Source organism: Hyperolius riggenbachi, chromosome 2 (assembly GCF_040937935.1).
Source record: "Hyperolius riggenbachi isolate aHypRig1 chromosome 2, aHypRig1.pri, whole genome shotgun sequence".
In the NCBI taxonomy this organism is placed as follows: domain Eukaryota; kingdom Metazoa; phylum Chordata; class Amphibia; order Anura; family Hyperoliidae; genus Hyperolius; species Hyperolius riggenbachi.
The window spans coordinates 297352134-297371972 of NC_090647.1; the positions used below are offsets into that span (position 1 = coordinate 297352134).

At 42.8% G+C, this 19839-nt stretch overlaps 1 protein-coding gene across 2 annotated transcripts; it reads left to right on the forward strand.

Annotated features, from left to right (window-relative positions):
* Positions 1 to 1973: 1973 nt before the first annotated feature.
* Positions 1974 to 9513, forward strand: GJA9 (gap junction protein alpha 9). Of its 2 annotated transcripts, none has more exons than XM_068265428.1 (3): positions 1974 to 2050; positions 4096 to 4149; positions 7141 to 9513. In XM_068265428.1, the coding sequence occupies exon 3, from the start codon at positions 7162 to 7164 to the stop codon at positions 8737 to 8739; it is 1578 nt and encodes a 525-aa protein (XP_068121529.1). In that variant the 5' UTR covers positions 1974 to 2050; positions 4096 to 4149; positions 7141 to 7161; the 3' UTR covers positions 8740 to 9513. The 2 variants fall into 2 exon arrangements, with proteins under 2 accessions (XP_068121529.1, XP_068121527.1); XM_068265426.1 differs by having other exon boundaries at positions 4096 to 4138.
* Positions 9514 to 19839: the final 10326 nt, after the last annotated feature.

Consider the following 19839-nt stretch of genomic DNA (forward strand, 5'->3'; position numbering starts at 1 on the left):
ACAACACCATGAAGTCCAAAGTACACACAAGACAGGTCAGGGATCAAGTTATTGAGAAATTTAAAGCAGGCTTAGGCTACAAAAAGATTTCCAAAGCCTTGAACATCCCACGGAGCACTGTTCAAGCGATCATTCAGAAATGGAAGGAGTATGGCACAACTGTAAACCTACCAAGACAAGGCCATCCACCTAAACTCACAGGCCGAACAAGGAGAGCGCTGATCAGAAATGCAGTCAAGAGGCCCATGGTGACTCTGGACGAGCTGCAGAGATCTACAGCTCAGGTGGGAGACTCTGTCCATAGGACAACTATTAGTCATGCACTGTACAAAGTTGGCCTTTATGGAAGAGTGGCAAGAAGAAAGGCATTGTTAACAGAAAGCATAAGAAGTCCCGTTTGCAGTTTGCCACAAGCCATGTGGGGGACACAGCAACCATGTGGAAGAAGGTGCTCTGGTCAGATGAGACCAAAATGGAACTTTTTGGCCAAAATGCAAAACGCTATGTGTGGCGGAAAACTAACACTGCACATCACTCTGAACACACCATCCCCGCTGTCAAATTTGGTGGTGGCAGCATCAAGCTCGGGGGGTGCATCTCTTCAGCAGGGACAGGGAAGATGGTCAGAGTTGATGGGAAGATGGATGGAGCCAAATACAGGGCAAACTTGGAAGAAAACCTCTTGGAGACTGCAAAATACTTGAGACTGGGGCGGAGGTTCACCTTCCAGCAGGACAACGACCCTAAACATAAAGCCAGGGCAACAATGGAATCGTTTAAAACAAAACATATCTATGTGTTAGAATGGCCCAGTCAAAGTCCAGATCTAAATCCAATCGAGAATCTGTGGCAAGATCTGAAAACTGGTGTTCACAAACGCTGTCCATCTAATCTGACTGAGCTGGAGCTGTTTTGCAAAGAAGAATGGGCAAGGATTTCAGTCTCGAGATGTGCAAAGCTGGTAGAGACATACCCTAAAAGACTGGCAGCTGTAATTGCAGCAAAAGGTGGTTCTACAAAGTATTGACTCAGGGGGCCGAATAATTACGCACACCCCACTTTATTTATTTATTTATTTGTAAAAAATGTTTGGAATCATGTATGACTTTTGTTCCACTTCTCACGTGTACACCACTTTGTATTGGTCTTTCACGTGGAATTCCAATGAAATTGATGCATGTTTGTGGCAGTAATGTGACAAAATGTGGAAAACGTCAAGGGGGTCGAATACTTTTGCAACCCACTGTATGTATATATGTATATACATATATACAACCTTTTAGCCTATCACATTGTTACTAGGCGTGGGTGAGGTTGAAGATAATGGCAGCCCTGCTGATCCTCTGCCTCTAATTTTTTTAGCTATAGACCGTGAACAAGCATGCAGCAGATCAGGTGTTTCTGACAATGTTTGTCAGATCTGTCAAGATTAGCTGCATGCTTGTTCCTGGTGTGATTCAGACACTACTGCAGCCAAATAGATCAGCAGGGCTGCCGGGCAACTGTTATTTTTTAAAAGGAAATAAACATGACAGCCTTCATATACCTCTCACTTCAGTTGTCCTTCAAAATAATTTAAAAAATAAATGTGGACATGCAAATTAAGTGTGTGCGTTGAGTAAACTGTGAGACATTTATATAGCATGCACAGAAAATATTAATTACAAGCTGCTTCCCACAGCCCATTGTAAACTATTCTGCTACACAATGACCATATGCAAAAATAATCTGTTCTTCCAAACACAAATTAAGACTAATCCAACAATGGTTTCCACTTGTAAACAGAGATAAAAATAGCAAGGGATCCAAGTAGACTGATTCCCCTACATCAGGAACATTTCTATGGCATGTCTGTGGAACTGAGTGGGTTAGCTGAGCCATTTACATGTAGCCGGAAGCAATGTCATGTTGCACACACATTGATTTTTATACGCTGAGCATAAGTTGAACACAGAGCGCTGTCTTGCTTTCCCCAACACAATGATAGCTTCACAGCACATTAGCAGGACTGCTCTATGGAGTCCTACCTGAGTCATGGTGAAACAAGCAGGTATGTCTACAAATCTTATATGTTTATTATGATTCTGACCAGTGGAACAATCCATTTATGCATGTGCAGATTTGTCATTATTATATTGTGTATGAATGTAAATGCAGGTGTTACACTACAACTATTTGCTTTGCACTAGCTGTTTCTTTGCAGAACGATGTAACCAGAACACTTGTACAATTTCATTGTGTTCACTTCAATTTTCTAATGTATAGACGCTCTACAAAGTAGGTGAATATAACAAAAGTATAAAGAAAATGTACTTTATATAGAAAAAGAAAAGAAAATCGTAACACATTTGGCAGCTAGATTATATGCATTTCTGCAAAGCAATGTGGCCACTTTTAAAACTGCAGGTTCTTTGGTGGGCTAAACAAGGTACAATACAATCACAAAACGGAAAGCTATCCAGAATAGAAATGGTGTGTTGATTATGGTTGTTTTCTAGATAAAATCAAGAAAAACACTGATTGGGAGCATAAAAAAATATATTGATTGTTTTTGAGACAGAATGAACAGTCAATGTTGTATTGCTGAGATGATTGTCTCCTTCATTACAATAGTTTCTGAATTGATCATTTAAGATCTTTCAACAATCTGTTAAAAACAGTATTAGATGATACTGCATCCCGAAAGGACTGTGGCCAAGTCCTCTATGTCCAGTTAAATAACCTGATGCTGCTGAACCAAATCACCAACAATTCTGGGGGTCAGAACCAAAGCTATTTATGAGTGCATACTAGTGTAGATGTTTCAACTACTCACACATATCTCTACCTAAGTTATCCACCCATAAAGCCTTTCTATGAGCAAGAAGCTTCTTTCCATATAATTTATATAAAAATATAAAATCCATTTTTTTTGGGGGGGGGGGGGATGCAATCTCCTAATCTTCGATACATTCATATAATTTCTGCATACATAAATATGCCCTTACTAAGTTCATGTACTGACACAGTGTACCACAATTAGCTGTGTAATAGCCATATAGGTAATCTGTCACTCGGTGTTATTATTAACAAGGGTCCTTGATACCTTAACTAAAATTGTATTACAAATGGGAAGACCAGAATAGTGAGTACTTACATGGTGCTCGTAAATAGTAAATGAAATAATAGCAGTGCTAGCATTGTCTTCTTGATCTTGTTAACATTTCCATACCTATCTACAAACCAAAATGTTTCTAAACATAGATGTAACGATACAAAGTATACATAAATGCTCAGAAATATATACCTAGCTATGCTACTGTCATATGCAAATATTATAATGTCACTCTTTTACAGAGATATCAATTATATCAACCATAAATACCCATATAAATATATAGGTAGAGATAAAGTATATAGAGGATACAATGTTATTACCTATGCTTAATCTACATTTGCTGTTCAATCTATATACTGCAAGGACTAATGGCAAACATTTCAGCTTGCTTACTTTGTTTTATGGGCATATAACACACAGTCATTTCAAATTTGTTTTAACTGGAACTGACAGATCAGTGCAGGTAATCGTTCCTGCAGCAAGGTGAGAGTTTTTCAACACACTTATGACAAAAGTATTCCAAACAGTGTATGGTTGCCAAGGTTGCCAAAAAGAGCAATTTGAGTTTACTGACAGTTTTTTTCTTGTAATTCCCCAAATGACTTGTACAGCACTAATTCATGTTTATAGCAATTTTAGCACAAGCCTGGAACGTACCTCTAGTCTAATAAGTCTGTGTTTATCTAATGTAGCTTGAAAATGCCTTAAAATTAATAATAATAAAGTATTATAGACAGATCAATTGAACAAATCCATGATATTTTGAGAACATACCTTCAACCACTTCAGTTAATTATATGATATGTACACATCCTGTTAATTGTGCGTTATGCATGAATTGCCGTGTAGCTTACAACCATCGCTAGCTGATCAGCAAGTGCTGTGCCAAGGATCAGGACCAACCATTGCTGCAGTCTAATACACTGTGAACTGGCCAAAGTTGAACACAATAGCATGTAATGTGTTCTATATAAAATAATATGTATTATATTTTTCAGATATATTAATATCATCCGTGATAGTGGTGGCCAATAACGTGAGGTAAGCTACAAGTAAGTTCTGATAAATTAAAAAAAACAAAACAGTGATTGTACAATGACTTTATGACATTACTTTTTTTTGGATAAATTTAAAGCAAATCTGAAGGGGATTTAAAAAACAAAACAAAAACAGATGCTCACCTATGGAGAGGGAGGAACCCTAATTCCAGCGCTATCACCCATGTGAAAATCAGCTGCCATGAGAGATTTTGAAGGGCTTTGGGAGCCCAAGAGCTCCCAGAGACAGGCGGCTCCGTACTCGGGTCTAGATTTCTAGAAAAGTCACAAAGGCCTGTGCCTTAGGCGGTTGAAGGCCAAGGGCACCTGGACATGAAAGAGGGGTTACTACATATGGAAGAGGAGGCTTAAAATGGGGAGCAATACATGAAAAAGGAAACTGATGACCACGGTAGCTGTTGATGAAAGAAAGGGTCTACAGTACATGGATGATACACATGGAAGAGAGGGCTGCACATGTAATGGGAGGGGTGCAGCTGCACAAGAAAGGGGAGATGCAGCATACTTGGCCTAGGGGCACAAAAAGTATAAATCTGGCCTTGGGTACAGATAACCAGTGTAGGCTCTAAGAATAGATATTTATGTCAGCCAGCAGTGGAAGAAGGTAACATAACCTTTTCATGAGGTTGATTATTAATACTTGATAGTTGATTAATGATACTTAACCACCTTAGCGGTATGGACGAGCTCAGCTCGTCCATCACCGCCGGTGGCTGCCGCTCAGGCCCTGCTGGGCCGATTTGCTCGCTGTAAAAAGCAGCACACGCAGCCGGCACTTTGCCAGCCGCGTGTGCTGCCTGATCGCCGCTGCAGCGCGGCGATCCGCCGCGTGCAGTGGCGAAAGAGGGTCCCCCCAGCCGCCCGAGCCCTGCGCAGCCGGAACAAACAGTTCCGGCCAGCGCTGAGGGCTGGATCGGAGGCGGCTGACGTCAAGGACGAAACAAGGAAGGCCGCTCATTGCGGCCTTCCTTGTTACTGCGGATCGCCGGAGGCGATCAGAAATATGGATTAGGAGCGCCCTCTAGTGGGCTTTCATGCAGCCAACTTTCAGTTGGCTGCATGAAATCGTTTTTTTTTTATTAAAAAAAAACCCTCCCGCAGCTGCCCTGGCGATCTTAATAGAACGCCAGGGTGGTTAATAGATACTCAGACATTCTTACTTACTTACATTATTTTTGTTTATCTTTAAAGGGACACTTAAGTCTCTGAGAAAAAAATGAGTTTTACTCACCTGGGGCTTCCAGCAGCTTCACGTTCCCAGCCACAATAGCGCCCTCTATGCTGTTATATGTTATAGCAGCATACAGGGCGCTTTTGTAGCCGGAACCGCGAAGAATCACTCGTGTTCCCGGCCTGTCGGCACCTGTTGCTGAAACCGGAAGTGGCTGCTGGCGGGGCCAGGAGCATCTGATGGAGTCGGCATGGACACGATACAGCTGCTGGAAGCCCCAGATGAGTAAAACTAATTTTTTTCAGAGACTTAAGTGTCCCTTTAAAGCAAATCTGAAGTGGATTCAATTTCTCTCATGCTCCCATCGTTCCAGGACTGTCACCCCCGTTAAAAGTATTCGACACAATGGTCAAAATACTGCTCTGTGAGGCTTTGAAAGGCTTCGGAAGCCCATGTGTGCCTGAAGACAGGCCGCCCCGTACTACACATGCTAGAGCGCACTGGTGCATGCACAGAACAGATAAGGCCTGGATTCATACTTTTTGTGCACCTAAGCCAAGTATGCTGTGACCACCCTTTCTTGTGCCACTGCGCCCCTCCCATTCCATGTGCAGCCCCTTTTTCAATCTGCTACAGTGCCTTTTCAGAGTAGCAAACAAAATAGTCAAAAACAAGGTTATGTCCAACATAGACTTGGGCCAATTTGTAATGACTAAATGACTTGTTAGAGCAGCTTCAAAATGGCTTGTGGAGTGTTCCCAGTATGCAGTGGTTACTACATAAGTGTCAAAGGAAGTAAAACTAGTAACCCAGCGATAGGGTCCTTCTGAAGACCTGTGGAGTACAAGCCTTGATAGGTCAAATTTAATTTGGTGCTGCAATAATTTTAGACAGATGGACTTAACATATGGGAATGTAATTTCACAGTGCGAAATAAGGTTTAGTCATCAACATCCAAGTTCACCAAGTCAGGACATCTGGCTTCAGCAATTTTAGGGAACAGTGAAGCAAGGAGTTTTTCTGTTTACAAAATTTGCCAAAAAAACACATTTATTTGTTATAATTGACATGTCCGTGTGGAAGTACAGCATTACTTTTCAACGTCCAAGCATAACTAAAATATCAAAAATATCATACATTCTCTGCTGAGTTAATGTACAACATATAAGAAAAGGCACTGGCAAATCAGTAAAGTCCTTTTGATCACTCATGAAGACATCTGGTAGATTGTCGGTCTGCATCATGAAAAATCATAGTCTTATAATAATTTACAGGGCTGTCTTTTTTTTTACACATCAATGTTTCCATTCAGCCAGTTATTGATCTGATGCCCGAGAAAGGATCCTTTTGGATGCAAAATGAGTGATGACACTGTTACTTACAAACAAGTGACCCATCCATTCTAGATGTTGAGGAATAAATGAATGAATCACTTTCTGTAAAGTAAACTGGGATATGTGAGGATGCAGGCCAGTGTTGTACCATATTTCTGGTTGAACATGAATGACAGATATCTTTTTCAACCTAACTATGTAAACTTTAGAAGTACAGTTATGCAAATACCTTCTATCTTGCTCCCAGTTAGTAGTCTATAATTAATGTGTTAATTTGCTAAGTAATAATAATTAATTTCCATGACATGCATGAATTTCTACTAGAATGTTTTTTTCGCATAAACTATCCAGAAATTAGGATGAAAAAAACAGATACATACTATCTTGTCATAGTGACCAGTTTCACAATGCTTACACTATATATATGCATAAACCATAAACGAAAGACACAACAAAGTAACAATTTCTCTGTTTTCACAGTGTTGAGATGGTTGACTAAAAATGGGAGACTGGAATTTCCTTGGGGTCATCCTGGAGGAAGTCCATGTACACTCTACAATAGTTGGAAAGATCTGGCTTACTATTTTGTTTATATTTCGAATGCTGGTCTTAGGGGTGGCAGCTGAAGAAGTTTGGAACGATGAACAATCTCAGTTTGTTTGCAACACAGACCAACCTGGATGCAAAAATGTGTGTTATGATCAAGCCTTTCCTATATCTTTGATCAGATACTGGGTACTTCAGGTTATCTTTGTTTCTTCACCGTCACTGGTATATATGGGTCATGCAATATACAGACTAAGAGCTCTTGAGAAGGAAAGGCACAGAAAGAAAGCACAATTGAAAGGGGAGCTTGAAGGTGTAGAATATGACTTGACTGAGGATCGTAGGCGATTGGAGAGAGAACTCAGACAACTTGAACAAAGAAAACTCAATAAGGCTCCTCTTCGTGGGTCTTTGCTTTGTACCTATGTTATACATATTTTTACTAGATCTGCTGTTGAAGTTGGTTTTATGGTTGGTCAGCATTTACTGTATGGTCTTCAGTTGAAACCACTCTACAAATGTGAAAGAGACCCTTGCCCAAATGTGGTTGACTGCTTTGTATCAAGACCTACAGAAAAGTCAGTATTCATGATATTTATGCAGAGCATTGCAGGAGTCTCTCTGTTTCTTAATATCCTAGAAATAGGACATCTTGGTGTAAAAAAGATCAGAAAAGCATGTATGGTAAGATATAAATACAACGATGAATTTGATGATTTTTATGCAGCTAAACCTAAGAAACACTCCACAGCAACTCATATGGGAATTGGGGTATCTTCCACTCCACAAAAGACATTTCCATCAGCCCCTAGTAATTACACATTGTTGATGGATAAACAAGACGATCCAGTTGTATATCCAATACTTAATCCTCCTTGTGGATTTCACCCAATAGTAGATATGAACACAGAGAACAATAATACATGCACTCCTGATGAACAAGAAACCAAATCTGCTAATGAAATCAATTCTGCAAACACCGCAGACAGCCAGTTTCACAACAGCAGTTCTAATAACAATGAAAAGATCACCAAAACCTACATTGCTGAAAATAAGACTCCCAGAAGCCATGCACAAAGAAGAACTGGATGCATAAGAAGTATTCGCGCTAGTGCTGAAAGTGCACCAAATATGCAGATGGAAAAAATGGCTGAAGTATCTTCGGAGGATACAGTGGATTCCTATGTACACAATAGTATTTACTCTGCAGCCAGTAATGCTGTACGGAAAACCCGGAGAATTAGTGCCCCGTGGCACATTTCTAGGATGAATGAAAGAAGTGGGTTTGTTCAGGAATCTATATGCGGTAATAGAGGGCGGTACAGCCTCAGTGCTAATAGAACACGGACCCTTTCCAAGTCAGACTTGAAGAGAAGCAGTCGGCCAGCTACACCAGAAGCTCTGGAGGAGAAAAGTTTAGAGCATAAGCAGAATAAGGAGTGTGATGGACCAGTGGCCTTTTCTCCATCTCGACGAATGTCAGTGGCAAGTAATGCCAGTAGTCGGCGAGTGACTTCAGATCTTCAGATTTAAAAGTTGTCCACTTCACCTACACATTCCACTAACAAAGTGAAATATTATATACTGCAATTAGCTTACAAGACACTTTAAGAACTTGGTTTGTAAGAATGTTGTAAAAAATCATAAAGATTCATGTGCATTCCTCCATAGGTGAACTACTGGGAATGTTTGCACAGGGTGGAACAAGTGATTAAGTGTTCGAGTGATAATCATTGCTAATATTTTTGTAAGTGTATGCCATTTAGGAATATTGATGCCAATACTGAGGTCCTGTTCCTCTTCAGGGTGACTCAGATACTTGTCCATAGAGGGTTCCTGTCTGCCTCTCTGCCTTCTGACCCCATGGTTGTACTTTCTGCAAGTAGAAAACAGGAATCTCGGATCCTAGAGACTAATTGGTAACCATCCACAGTATTAATTCCTCTTGAACCAGGAAAAAACTCCATAGAAAAGCCTTTGAAAGCCTGCAGGCTTTTTGTGGAATTATACTTCCTGTATTTTTAATGGGCTTCTCATGTCCTTTTTTAGGATGGTGTTTGATAGACTTCACTTAAACAGCATTGCTATCACATGTTGGACTACTGATTACTGATGAGTAATTTTTATACTATCTACATGAATGAAGTGAAAGCTAGCATATGAAGATACTGTACTTATTTTAGACAATTCTCTCCATAAAGTTAAAGGCAGTAAAATGAATGGAAGTGTGCATTTTGTGGCTTATAAATAAACTGGTGGAAAATCTCCAATGCTAAAAATGTAATAAAATTGACTTTTAATATAGAACCTAGGCTCTCAACGTTTGGTACATTACCCCTGGGTGTAGCTAGGTTCTATTAAAGCAAATCTGTAGTGAAAATGAAAAAAGTCAGATACTTACCTATGGAAAGGGAAGGCTCTGGATCCTAAAGAGCCTTCCCATTCCTCCCTTGGTAACCCGGTTCCTGCGATGTCACCCCCATTTGAGTTTTCCAACTCCATGGGCCCTCATAAGGCATCGGGAGCACTCATGTCCAAGTGCTCCCAAAGATGGGTGGCTCGCGCATGTGCAGTACAAAGCCACGTGTTTTGGGGACTTAAGTGCTTCCTAACCTGAGGGCTCATGGAGGTGTATTGGACCAGTTGGTCGAATAGCTCCAACTGGGGGTGACAGCGCTGGAACGACTGGACCAAGGGAGGAACGGTAAAGCTCTTTAGGATCCAGAACCTTCCCTCTCCATAGGTAAGTATCTGACTTTTTTTTTTCATTTCAGTTTTACTTAAAAAATCTATGTTGAGGGTAAAATGGTGTTATTTACAAAAGAGGATAATCCCCATTTTTCATAAAGGGGGACATAGTGTAGCAATGTTAAAAATTTTTTTGAAAAGAAGATAGCTATTCAGTATGTAGTAGTACAGTAGGTATGTCAACACACATTTACCACGTAGTAGCACTGAGGATTGATTTGGCTTTATTAGTCAAGCAGAGATCAGCTCACACTGTGGCTTGTCTGAATATCAGTGAAGGCAGAGATTGCATCTTATACTGTGCATACTAACGTTGACAAGAATGATTTTATCCTAAAAAAAGGCGGTGAAATAAACAATGCAAATTCAAAATATAGACATTGAGACAATAAACCACAAGAGGGTTGTAAACTTGTACTTATTCCCCTTGCAGACCTGCACACTACATAGCAGTGGGTTACCCTTCCACGCCGTTTCACTGCTGCAAGGGCCATGCAGTCTATGGAGATTTGCCCACTGCACGCGATGTGAGGCGGTGCACCGGAAGTATCCCAATCGCTGCAATACCATCGCAAAGGCTGCAGTGTGTCACTGCATGATCCGTGCCTACAGCACAGATTATGCAGTAAAACAAGTCAATGAGTGACACAGGCGCTGTGCATGCTGGGAGCGCGGTGTGACAACTGGTGCATGCGCAGAGTGACTGGAATCCCAGTGATGTACTTCCTGTACAGCAGGGAGTATGTCACTAGCTGGGGGGAGGGGCAATGCATATGACCCTATCCCTGCACCGTGGCACAGGGTCATATCAAGGCTGATTTCTGTGGAGCAATGTGGTGCTTGCATCGCACCACTAATATTAGGTGTGCAATCTGCCTCAAGTTGGTGGATAGTTGTAGGGCTCTTCTCTAGCATCTCATCTTGATCCACTGTCTGCTCTGCGTTGTTAGAACTCTTTTATCTTGCTTGAAGCCAGCATTCTCTTTGTTCTAATATGTATTGACTGAATAGACTGTGATTCCAGTGTCCATCTTCTCTGAGCTCTTAGGCTCCTTTCACACTTGCTGTGCTGTGTTGCATAAAAGTGGTGCATACCATCACAGAAGCAATGATAGTCCTATGGGGCTATCACATTGATTGCAATGCAGCAGGTCCTGATGCAGTAACACACTTACATTATCAGTAACATATTCTCATTGTACTGTATGCCTCACTTTACGATCACACTGCAACGGCAATGTGCGGTGCAACATTTTGAGACTGGTGCGGTGCGATTGTAGAATAATCGCACCACAATGGAATATAACAAGTGTGGAAGGGGCCTGATACTCAGCTGATAAGATGAAAGGAGCCTTTTATGAACATTACTCATTACTAGGCACCCCACCAAGCTAAGGGGCATCCCTAGGGATGGCCAACAAGGTGCAAATAATTCTGAGTTGATGCAGGGTTATGTAAATGTTGTATGCAAATGAAAGAAGCTTGAAAATAGACCAATCAAATCCCACCGAGGTGTATTGTTGGGCGAACACCTAGATGTTCGGGTTCGCGAACGTTCGCCGAACATCGCCGCGATGTTCGGGTGTTCGACCCGAACTCCGAACATAATGGAAGTCAATGGGGACCCGAACTTTCGTGCTTTGTAAAGCTTCCTTACATGCTACATACCCCAAATTTGCAGGGTATGTGCACCTTGGGAGTGGGTACAAGAGGAAAAAAAAATTAGCAAAAAGAGCTTATAGTTTTTGAGAAAATCGATTTTAAAGTTTCAAAGGGAAAACTGTCTTTTAAATGCGGGAAATGTCTGTTTTCTTTGCACAGGTAACATGCTTTTTGACGGCATGCAGTCATAAATGTAATACATATAAGAGGTTCCAGGAAAAGGGACCGGTAACGCTAACCCAGCAGCAGCACACGTGATGGAACAGGAGGAGGGTGGCGCAGGAGGAGAAGGCCACGCTTTGAGACACAACAACCCAGGCCTTGCATGAGGACAAGAAGCGTGCGGATAGCAATTTGCATTTTGTCGCCATGCAGTCATAAATGTAATACAGATGAGAGGTTCAATAAACAGGGACCGGAAACGCTAACCCATCACAGATGTTCATTGTTCATGTTACTTGGTTGGGGTCCGGGAGTGTTGCGTAGTCGTTTCCAATCCAGGATTGATTCATTTTAATTTGAGTCAGACGGTCTGCATTTTCTGTGGAGAGGCGGATACGCCGATCTGTGACGATGCCTCCGGCAGCACTAAAACAGCGTTCCGACATAACGCTGGCTGCCGGGCAAGCCAGCACCTCTATTGCGTACATTGCCAGTTTGTGCCAGGTGTCTAGCTTCGATACCCAATAGTTGAAGGGTGCAGATGGATTGTTCAACACAGCTATGCCATCTGACATGTAGTCCTCGACCATCTTCTCCAGACGATCGGTGTTGGAGGTGGATCTGCACGCTTGCTGTTCTGTGTGCTGCTGCATGGGTGTCAGAAAATTTTCCCACTCCAAGGACACTGCCGATACCATTCCCTTTTGGGCACTAGCTGCGGCTTGTGTTGTTTGCTGCCCTCCTGGTCGTCCTGGGTTTGCGGAAGTCAGTCTGTCGGCGTACAACTGGCTAGAGGAGGGGGAGGATGTCAATCTCCTCTTTAAAGTCTCCACAAGGGCCTGCTGGTATTCTTCCATTTTGACCTGTCGGACTCTTTCTTCAAGCAGTTTTGGAATATTGTGTTTGTACCGTGGATCCAGAAGGGTATAAACCCAGTAATTGGTGTTGTCCAGAATGCGCACAATGCCTGGGTCGCGTTCAATGCAGTCCTAGGCCGAAAAGGTCATAGCCTAGGGTCACAAAAACCTGTTTATTTGGGCTATTTCAATGGTAGTGATGGTGACGTACATAAATCTCAGCCATGGCCGTTAGCAACGTCTGAATTTCACGAAATGTCTCATGCAGGTAGAAGACATATTGTTAGACTTGGATTCCAAAGATGGGGTCCCTACATCTCTGCAAACCAGAGTTACAGGGGTCCAAAATTGGTAACATCCCCCATAGACTTTCATTGCCTCCCTATTTCACTTTCCAAAATCTCACATCTTTTCAAAGGGCAATGGCTCAGCAGTACCAAATTTTCTAGCATTGTAGGGACCCTTAGGGGGAACATGACTGGTGAGTTTCGGGCCCCTAGGCCAAAGAGGTCATAGCCTAGGGTCACAAAAACCTGTTTATTTGGGCTATTTCAATGGTAGTGATGGTGACGTACATAAATCTCAGCTATGGCCGTTAGCAACGTCTGAATTTCACGAAATGTCTCATGCAGGTAGAAGACATATTGTTAGACTTGGATTCCAAAGATGGGGTCCCTACATCTCTGCAAACTAGAGTTACAGAGGTCCAAAATTGGACCCCTGTAAAATCCCCCATAGACTTTCATTGCCTCCCTACTTCACTTTCCAAAATCTCACATCTTGTCAAAGGGCAATGGCTCAGCAGTACCAAATTTTCTAGCATTGTAGGGGATTTTACCAATTTTGGACCCCTGTAACTCTGGTTTGCAGAGATGTAGGGACCCCATCTTTGGAATCCAAGTCTAACAATATGTCTTCTACCTGCATGAGACATTTCGTGAAATTCAGACGTTGCTAACGGCCATAGCTGAGATTTATGTACGTCACCATCACTACCATTGAAATAGCCCAAATAAACAGGTTTTTGTGACCCTAGGCTATGACCTCTTTGGCCTAGGGGCCCGGAACTCACCAGTCATGTTCCCCCTAAAGGTCCCTACAATGCTAGAAAATTTGGTACTGCTGAGCCATTGCCCTTTGAAAAGATGTGAGATTTTGGAAAGTGAAATAGGGAGGCAATGAAAGTCTATGGGGGATTTTACCAATTTTGGACCCCTGTAACTCTGGTTTGCAGAGATGTAGGGACCCCATCTTTGGAATCCAAGTCTAACAATATGTCTTCTACCTGCATGAGACATTTCGTGAAATTCAGACGTTGCTAACGGCCATAGCTGAGATTTATGTACGTCACCATCACTACCATTGAAATAGCCCAAATAAACAGGTTTTTGTGACCCTAGGCTATGACCTCTTTGGCCTAGGGGCCCGAAACTCACCAGTCATGTTCCCCCTAAGGGTCCCTACAATGCTAGAAAATTTGGTACTGCTGAGCCATTGCCCTTTGAAAAGATGTGAGATTTTGGAAAGTGAAATAGGGAGGCAATGAAAGTCTATGGGGGATTTTACCAATTTTGGACCCCTGTAACTCTGGTTTGCAGAGATGTAGGGACCCCATCTTTGGAATCCAAGTCTAACAATATGTCTTCTACTTGCATGAGACATTTCGTGAAATTCAGACGTTGCTAACGGCCATAGCTGAGATTTATGTACGTCACCATCACTACCATTGAAATAGCCCAAATAAACAGGTTTTTGTGACCCTAGGCTATGACCTCTTTGGCCTAGGGGCCCGAAACTCACCAGTCATGTTCCCCCTAAGGGTCCCTACAATGCTAGAAAATTTGGTACTGCTGAGCCATTGCCCTTTGAAAAGATGTGAGATTTTGGAAAGTGAAATAGGGAGGCAATGAAAGTCTATGGGGGATTTTACCAATTTTGGACCCCTGTAACTCTGGTTTGCAGAGATGTAGGGACCCCATCTTTGGAATCCAAGTCTAACAATATGTCTTCTACCTGCATGAGACATTTCGTGAAATTCAGACGTTGCTAACGGCCATAGCTGAGATTTATGTACGTCACCATCACTACCATTGAAATAGCCCAAATAAACAGGGTTTTGTGACCCTAGGCTATGACCTCTTTGGCCTAGGGGCCCGAAACTCACCAGTCATGTTCCCCCTAAGGGTCCCTACAATGCTAGAAAATTTGGTACTGCTGAGCCATTGCCCTTTGAAAAGATGTGAGATTTTGGAAAGTGAAATAGGGAGGCAATGAAAGTTTATGGGGGATTTTACCAATTTTGGACCCCTGTAACTCTAGTTTGCAGAGATGTAGGGACCCCATCTTTGGAATCCAAGTCTAACAATATGTCTTCTACCTGCATGAGACATTTCGTGAAATTCAGACGTTGCTAACGGCCATGGCTGAGATTTATGTACGTCACCATCACTACCATTGAAATAACCCAAATAAACAGGTTTTTGTGACCCTAGGCTATGACCTCTTTGGCCTAGGGGCCCGAAACTCACCAGTCATGTTCCCCCTTAAGGGTCCCTACAATGCTAGAAAATTTGCCACTGCTGATCAATTGCCCTTTGAAAAGATGTGAGATTTTGGAACTGTAAATAGGAGGCCCAATGAAAGCCTATGGGGGATTTTACCAATTTTGGACCCCTGTAACTCTGGTTTGCAGAGATGTAGGGACCCCATCTCTGGAATCCAAGTCTAACAATATGTCTTCTACCTGCATGAGACATTTCGTGAAATTCAGACGTTGCTAACGGCCATGGCTGAGATTTATGTACGTCACCATCACTACCATTGAAATAGCCCAAATAAACAGGTTTTTGTGACCCTAGGCTATGACCTCTTCGGCCTAGGACTGCATTGAACGCGACCCACGCATTGTGCGCATTCTGAACAACACCAATTACTGGGTTTATACCCTTCTGGATCCACGGTACAAACACAATGTTCCAAAACTGCTTGAAGAAAGAGTCCGACAGGTCAAAATGGAAGAATACCAGCAGGCCCTTGTGGAGACTTTAAAGAGGAGATTGACATCCTCCCCCTCCTCTAGCCAGTTGTTCGCCGACAGACTGACTTCCGCAAACCCAGGACGACCAGGAGGGCAGCAAACAACACAAGCCGCAGCTAGTGCCCAAAAGGGAATGGTATCGGCAGTGTCCTTGGAGTGGGAAAATTTTCTGACACCCATGCAGCAGCACACAGAACAGCAAGTGTGCAGATCCACCTCCAACACCGATCGCCTGGAGAAGATGGTCAAGGACTACATGTCAGATGGCATAGCTGTGTTGAACAATCCATCTGCACCCTTCAACTATTGGGTATCGAAGCTAGACACCTGGCACAAACTGGCAATGTACGCAATAGAGGTGCTGGCTTGCCCGGCAGCCAGCGTTATGTCGGAACGCTGTTTCAGTGCTGCCGGAGGCATCGTCACAGATCGGCGTATCCGCCTCTCCACAGAAAATGCAGACCGTCTGACTCAAATTAAAATGAATCAATCCTGGATTGGAAACGACTACGCAACACTCCCGGACCCCAACCAAGTAACATGAACAATGAACATCTGTGATGGGTTAGCGTTTCCGGTCCCTGTTTATTGAACCTCTCATCTGTATTACATTTATGACTGCATGGCGACAAAACGCAAATTGCTATCCGCACGCTTCTTGTCCTCATGCAAGGCCTGGGTTGTTGTGTCTCAAAGCGTGGCCTTCTCCTCCTGCGCCACCCTCCTCCTGTTCCATCACGTGTGCTGCTGCTGGGTTAGCGTTACCGGTCCCTTTTCCTGGAACCTCTTATATGTATTACATTTATGACTGCATGCCGACAAAAAGCATGTTACCTGTGCAAAGAAAACAGACATTTCCCGCATTTAAAAGACAGTTTTCCCTTTGAAACTTTAAAATCGATTTTCTCAAAAACTATAAGCTCTTTTTGCTAATTTTTTTTTCTTCTTGTACCCACTCCCAAGGTGCATATACCCTGTAAATTTGGGGTATGTAGCATATAAGGAGGCTTTACAAAGCACGAAAGTTCGGGTCCCCATTGACTTCCATTATGTTCGGAGTTCGGCTCGAACACCCGAACATCGCGGCCATGTTCGGCCCGAACCCGAAAATCTAGATGTTCGCCCAACACTACACGTGACCCGTTCGGCCAATCACAGCGCTAGCCGAACGTTCGGGGAACGTTCGGCCATGCGCTCTTAGTTCGGCCATATGGCCGAACAGTTTGGCCGAACACCATTAGGTGTTCGGCCGAACCCGAACATCACCCGAACAGGGTGATGTTCTGCAGAACCCGAACAGTGGCGAACACTGTTCGCCCAACACTACCGAGGTGGTCCATTTGAGAGCTGCATACATTTTCTTACAGAATTTGCATAATCCTTTATCAACTCAGAATTATTTGGATCTCATTGACCATCATCATTCAGAGAACTTCCGTGCCCACCAACAATGGGCATGTACTGTACTTTGTGTACAATACAGGCTTTATCCCATCCCTGGTAGACAACCTCCCCGACCCCACCCACACACACTTGAAATGGAGACTAACATAACTTATATAGTTTGGAGTGGAACCAACACACATGTATACTTTAAACTGTTGTAACAGAGTTTGAAGGCTTGGATGGCTGCATTATTATAATGAGTGGAACTTCTGGCTAATTACTCCTGCCCTCATGTGGGATAAATCTCATGTTAAATAACAAATCCAGTGTGTAATTTATACAGTGGAAATAGCAATTTTACTGAACTTTAGTTCCTAAGGCCTGGGGCCCACTATGAGTCCACGCCCAATTGCATAAAGCCTTCAATCCACGCCATGCACTCAAGAGTAGCAAAGTCTGAAACAGGCTGTATGGATTGATGTGGCTCTGTAAAATGTATAAGCTATACACTCACTATACACCAGTGGTTCTGGATGTGTGCCTGGCTTTCAGGGGGATAAAAAGATGATTTGCATATTTGGGTGCGATGCATCACAGTTGCTCGCTTGAGGCCTGTAACCCACCACAAAACGCTATCGCTAATCACAATCGCTAGCGTTTTTAACCACTTAATGACAATCTATCATATTAAAACGTCATGTTTTACCCTGTTAATGGCAACATGGCGTTTTAATACGTTGCACGTTCCTGCCGCCGCTTCGCACGTGTGCGCGCTGCTCCCGCTGCCGTTTCCATCGGGATTCCGTGTTGAGTGATTGGGGAAGAGGACCGAGTGGTCCTCTACCCAATCGCAATGCCTGGAGTGAATGGACGTGACCACGAACAGCGGCCGCGTCCATTCATAAAACAGGAAGCCGTCACAGTGTAATAAAATGTAAAAAGAAAAAAGAAGTGATCACTTCCTATAACGGGAGAGTGTTCACTAGCACCATCTTGTGGCCAAAAAGCATATTACACATACAGGGACATACACACATACACAATAATAAAAAAATAATAACTTACACTTCCAAAGCTAAAAAAAAATAAATAAAAATAAATACTTGTAAGAAAAAAAAATCAGCTTAAAAAAAAATACAGAAATAGTTGCCTTAGGGACTCAGCTTTTTTAATCTATATTTTATGAGGGAAAATTACTTTTACTTTACTACATAGGGGCTTGTAATTATGGACTGGACAACAAAAAATCAAAACAGAAAAATAACACCTATATTTCAAAATAATAAATTGTCACCATACATTGTGATAGGGACATCATTTAAACGGGTTTAACAATCAGGACAACTGGGCAAATAAAATGTGTTGGCTTTATCCACAGGAGAACATTTAATTTCAAAACTATAATGGCTGAAAACTGTAATGATAGGTGTCAGCAACCAGAGAGAATCTGATTATTGGTGATCTGCAGTATCACCAAGAATACAGACCTATACCTGATTATGGATGATCTGCAGAATCACCAATAATACAGATATAGTACTAACCTCTAGACACCTGAAGCATGTAAGTGTTTGGTGTAACAGTAGGAATTGGGTAGCAGGTGGTCCAATTAGTAGAGAAAGACTCTACTGCAGTCAAGGGCTCCAGGAGGGAGAGTCCCCGACTGGTTTTGCAGCAGGGCCCCCCTCTGAGGAGCGGGGGACCCCTGCAGGAGGACTGAGCACCCAAAGGTTGGGTGACAGCCAGAAGGGTCGGGCAGGCCGGGTCTGCAACACACAGGCAGATAAAATACAGAGACAGGAGACAGATTCAGTAACCAGGGACAGGCAGGGTTGGCAACAGTAGATCAGTTGTGCGAAGGTACCGAATCAGAAAACAGAAGAGAAGTCAGGAGAGATATAATTCATAAACAGATATCCAATAATGCCTAGTCTTGAGTGTGAGGTCCGTGGTCTCACACCCTGGAACTGGTCTAAGGAATAACACAGATGACATACAATATTCCTAGTCTGGGGTGTGAGGTCCGTGGTCTCTACACCCTGGAACTATGCTAGAGAACAACACAGATAATAATACAGTGAACTGGCTAAGTGTGGATTCCCAGGTCCTCCTGGTTCCACCACACTGAAGGATCTGACTAAGGTCTGAGTGCTAACACATAGGTATTCGCAACGCCAGACAACCAGCAACTGAACAGCAAGAGATATATATAGTAAAGCGCTTCACAGCGCCGCCCAGCTCCCATCAACCAATCACCTGCTGAGCTGGGATCAGCTGACCCTTCTCCTATTGGCATAAAGAGCCTGTCTTGCGGCTCTCCATCTATGTGCACTACTAGGTCCAGACAAACCAGAAGCATGTTGTTGCAGGGAAACCGCTGCTCTGTGCGTGGATTCCACCGCCTCACTGCCAGAACGCGTGGCGGTTCCTCCGCAATCCGTTACGAAAACTGAGAAATAATGAATTTTTTTTACATTATTTTGGTATTTTTCCCATTAAAACACATTTAGAAGAAAAAAATTCTTAGCAAAATATACTACCCACAGAAAGCCTAATTGGTGGCGAAAAAAACGAGGTATAGATAATTTTCATGTGATAAGTAGTAATAAAGTTATTAGGGAATAAAAGGGAGGAGCACTGACTGGTGAAAATTGCTCTGGTCCGTCAGGGTAAAAACCCTTGGGGGTGAACTGGTTAATGAGCGTTTTGTAAGCGATTTCATGAGCGCTTTCAAGCGATTTTGGTAGCAATTTTAAAAAGTGTCAGCGTTTTGCCAGCGAT

What these genes read in the sequence shown, in the direction of transcription:
- GJA9 (XM_068265428.1), top strand. Translation starts at nt 7,162, where the DNA reads ATGGGAGACTGGAATTTCCTTGGGGTCATCCTGGAGGAAGTCCATGTA.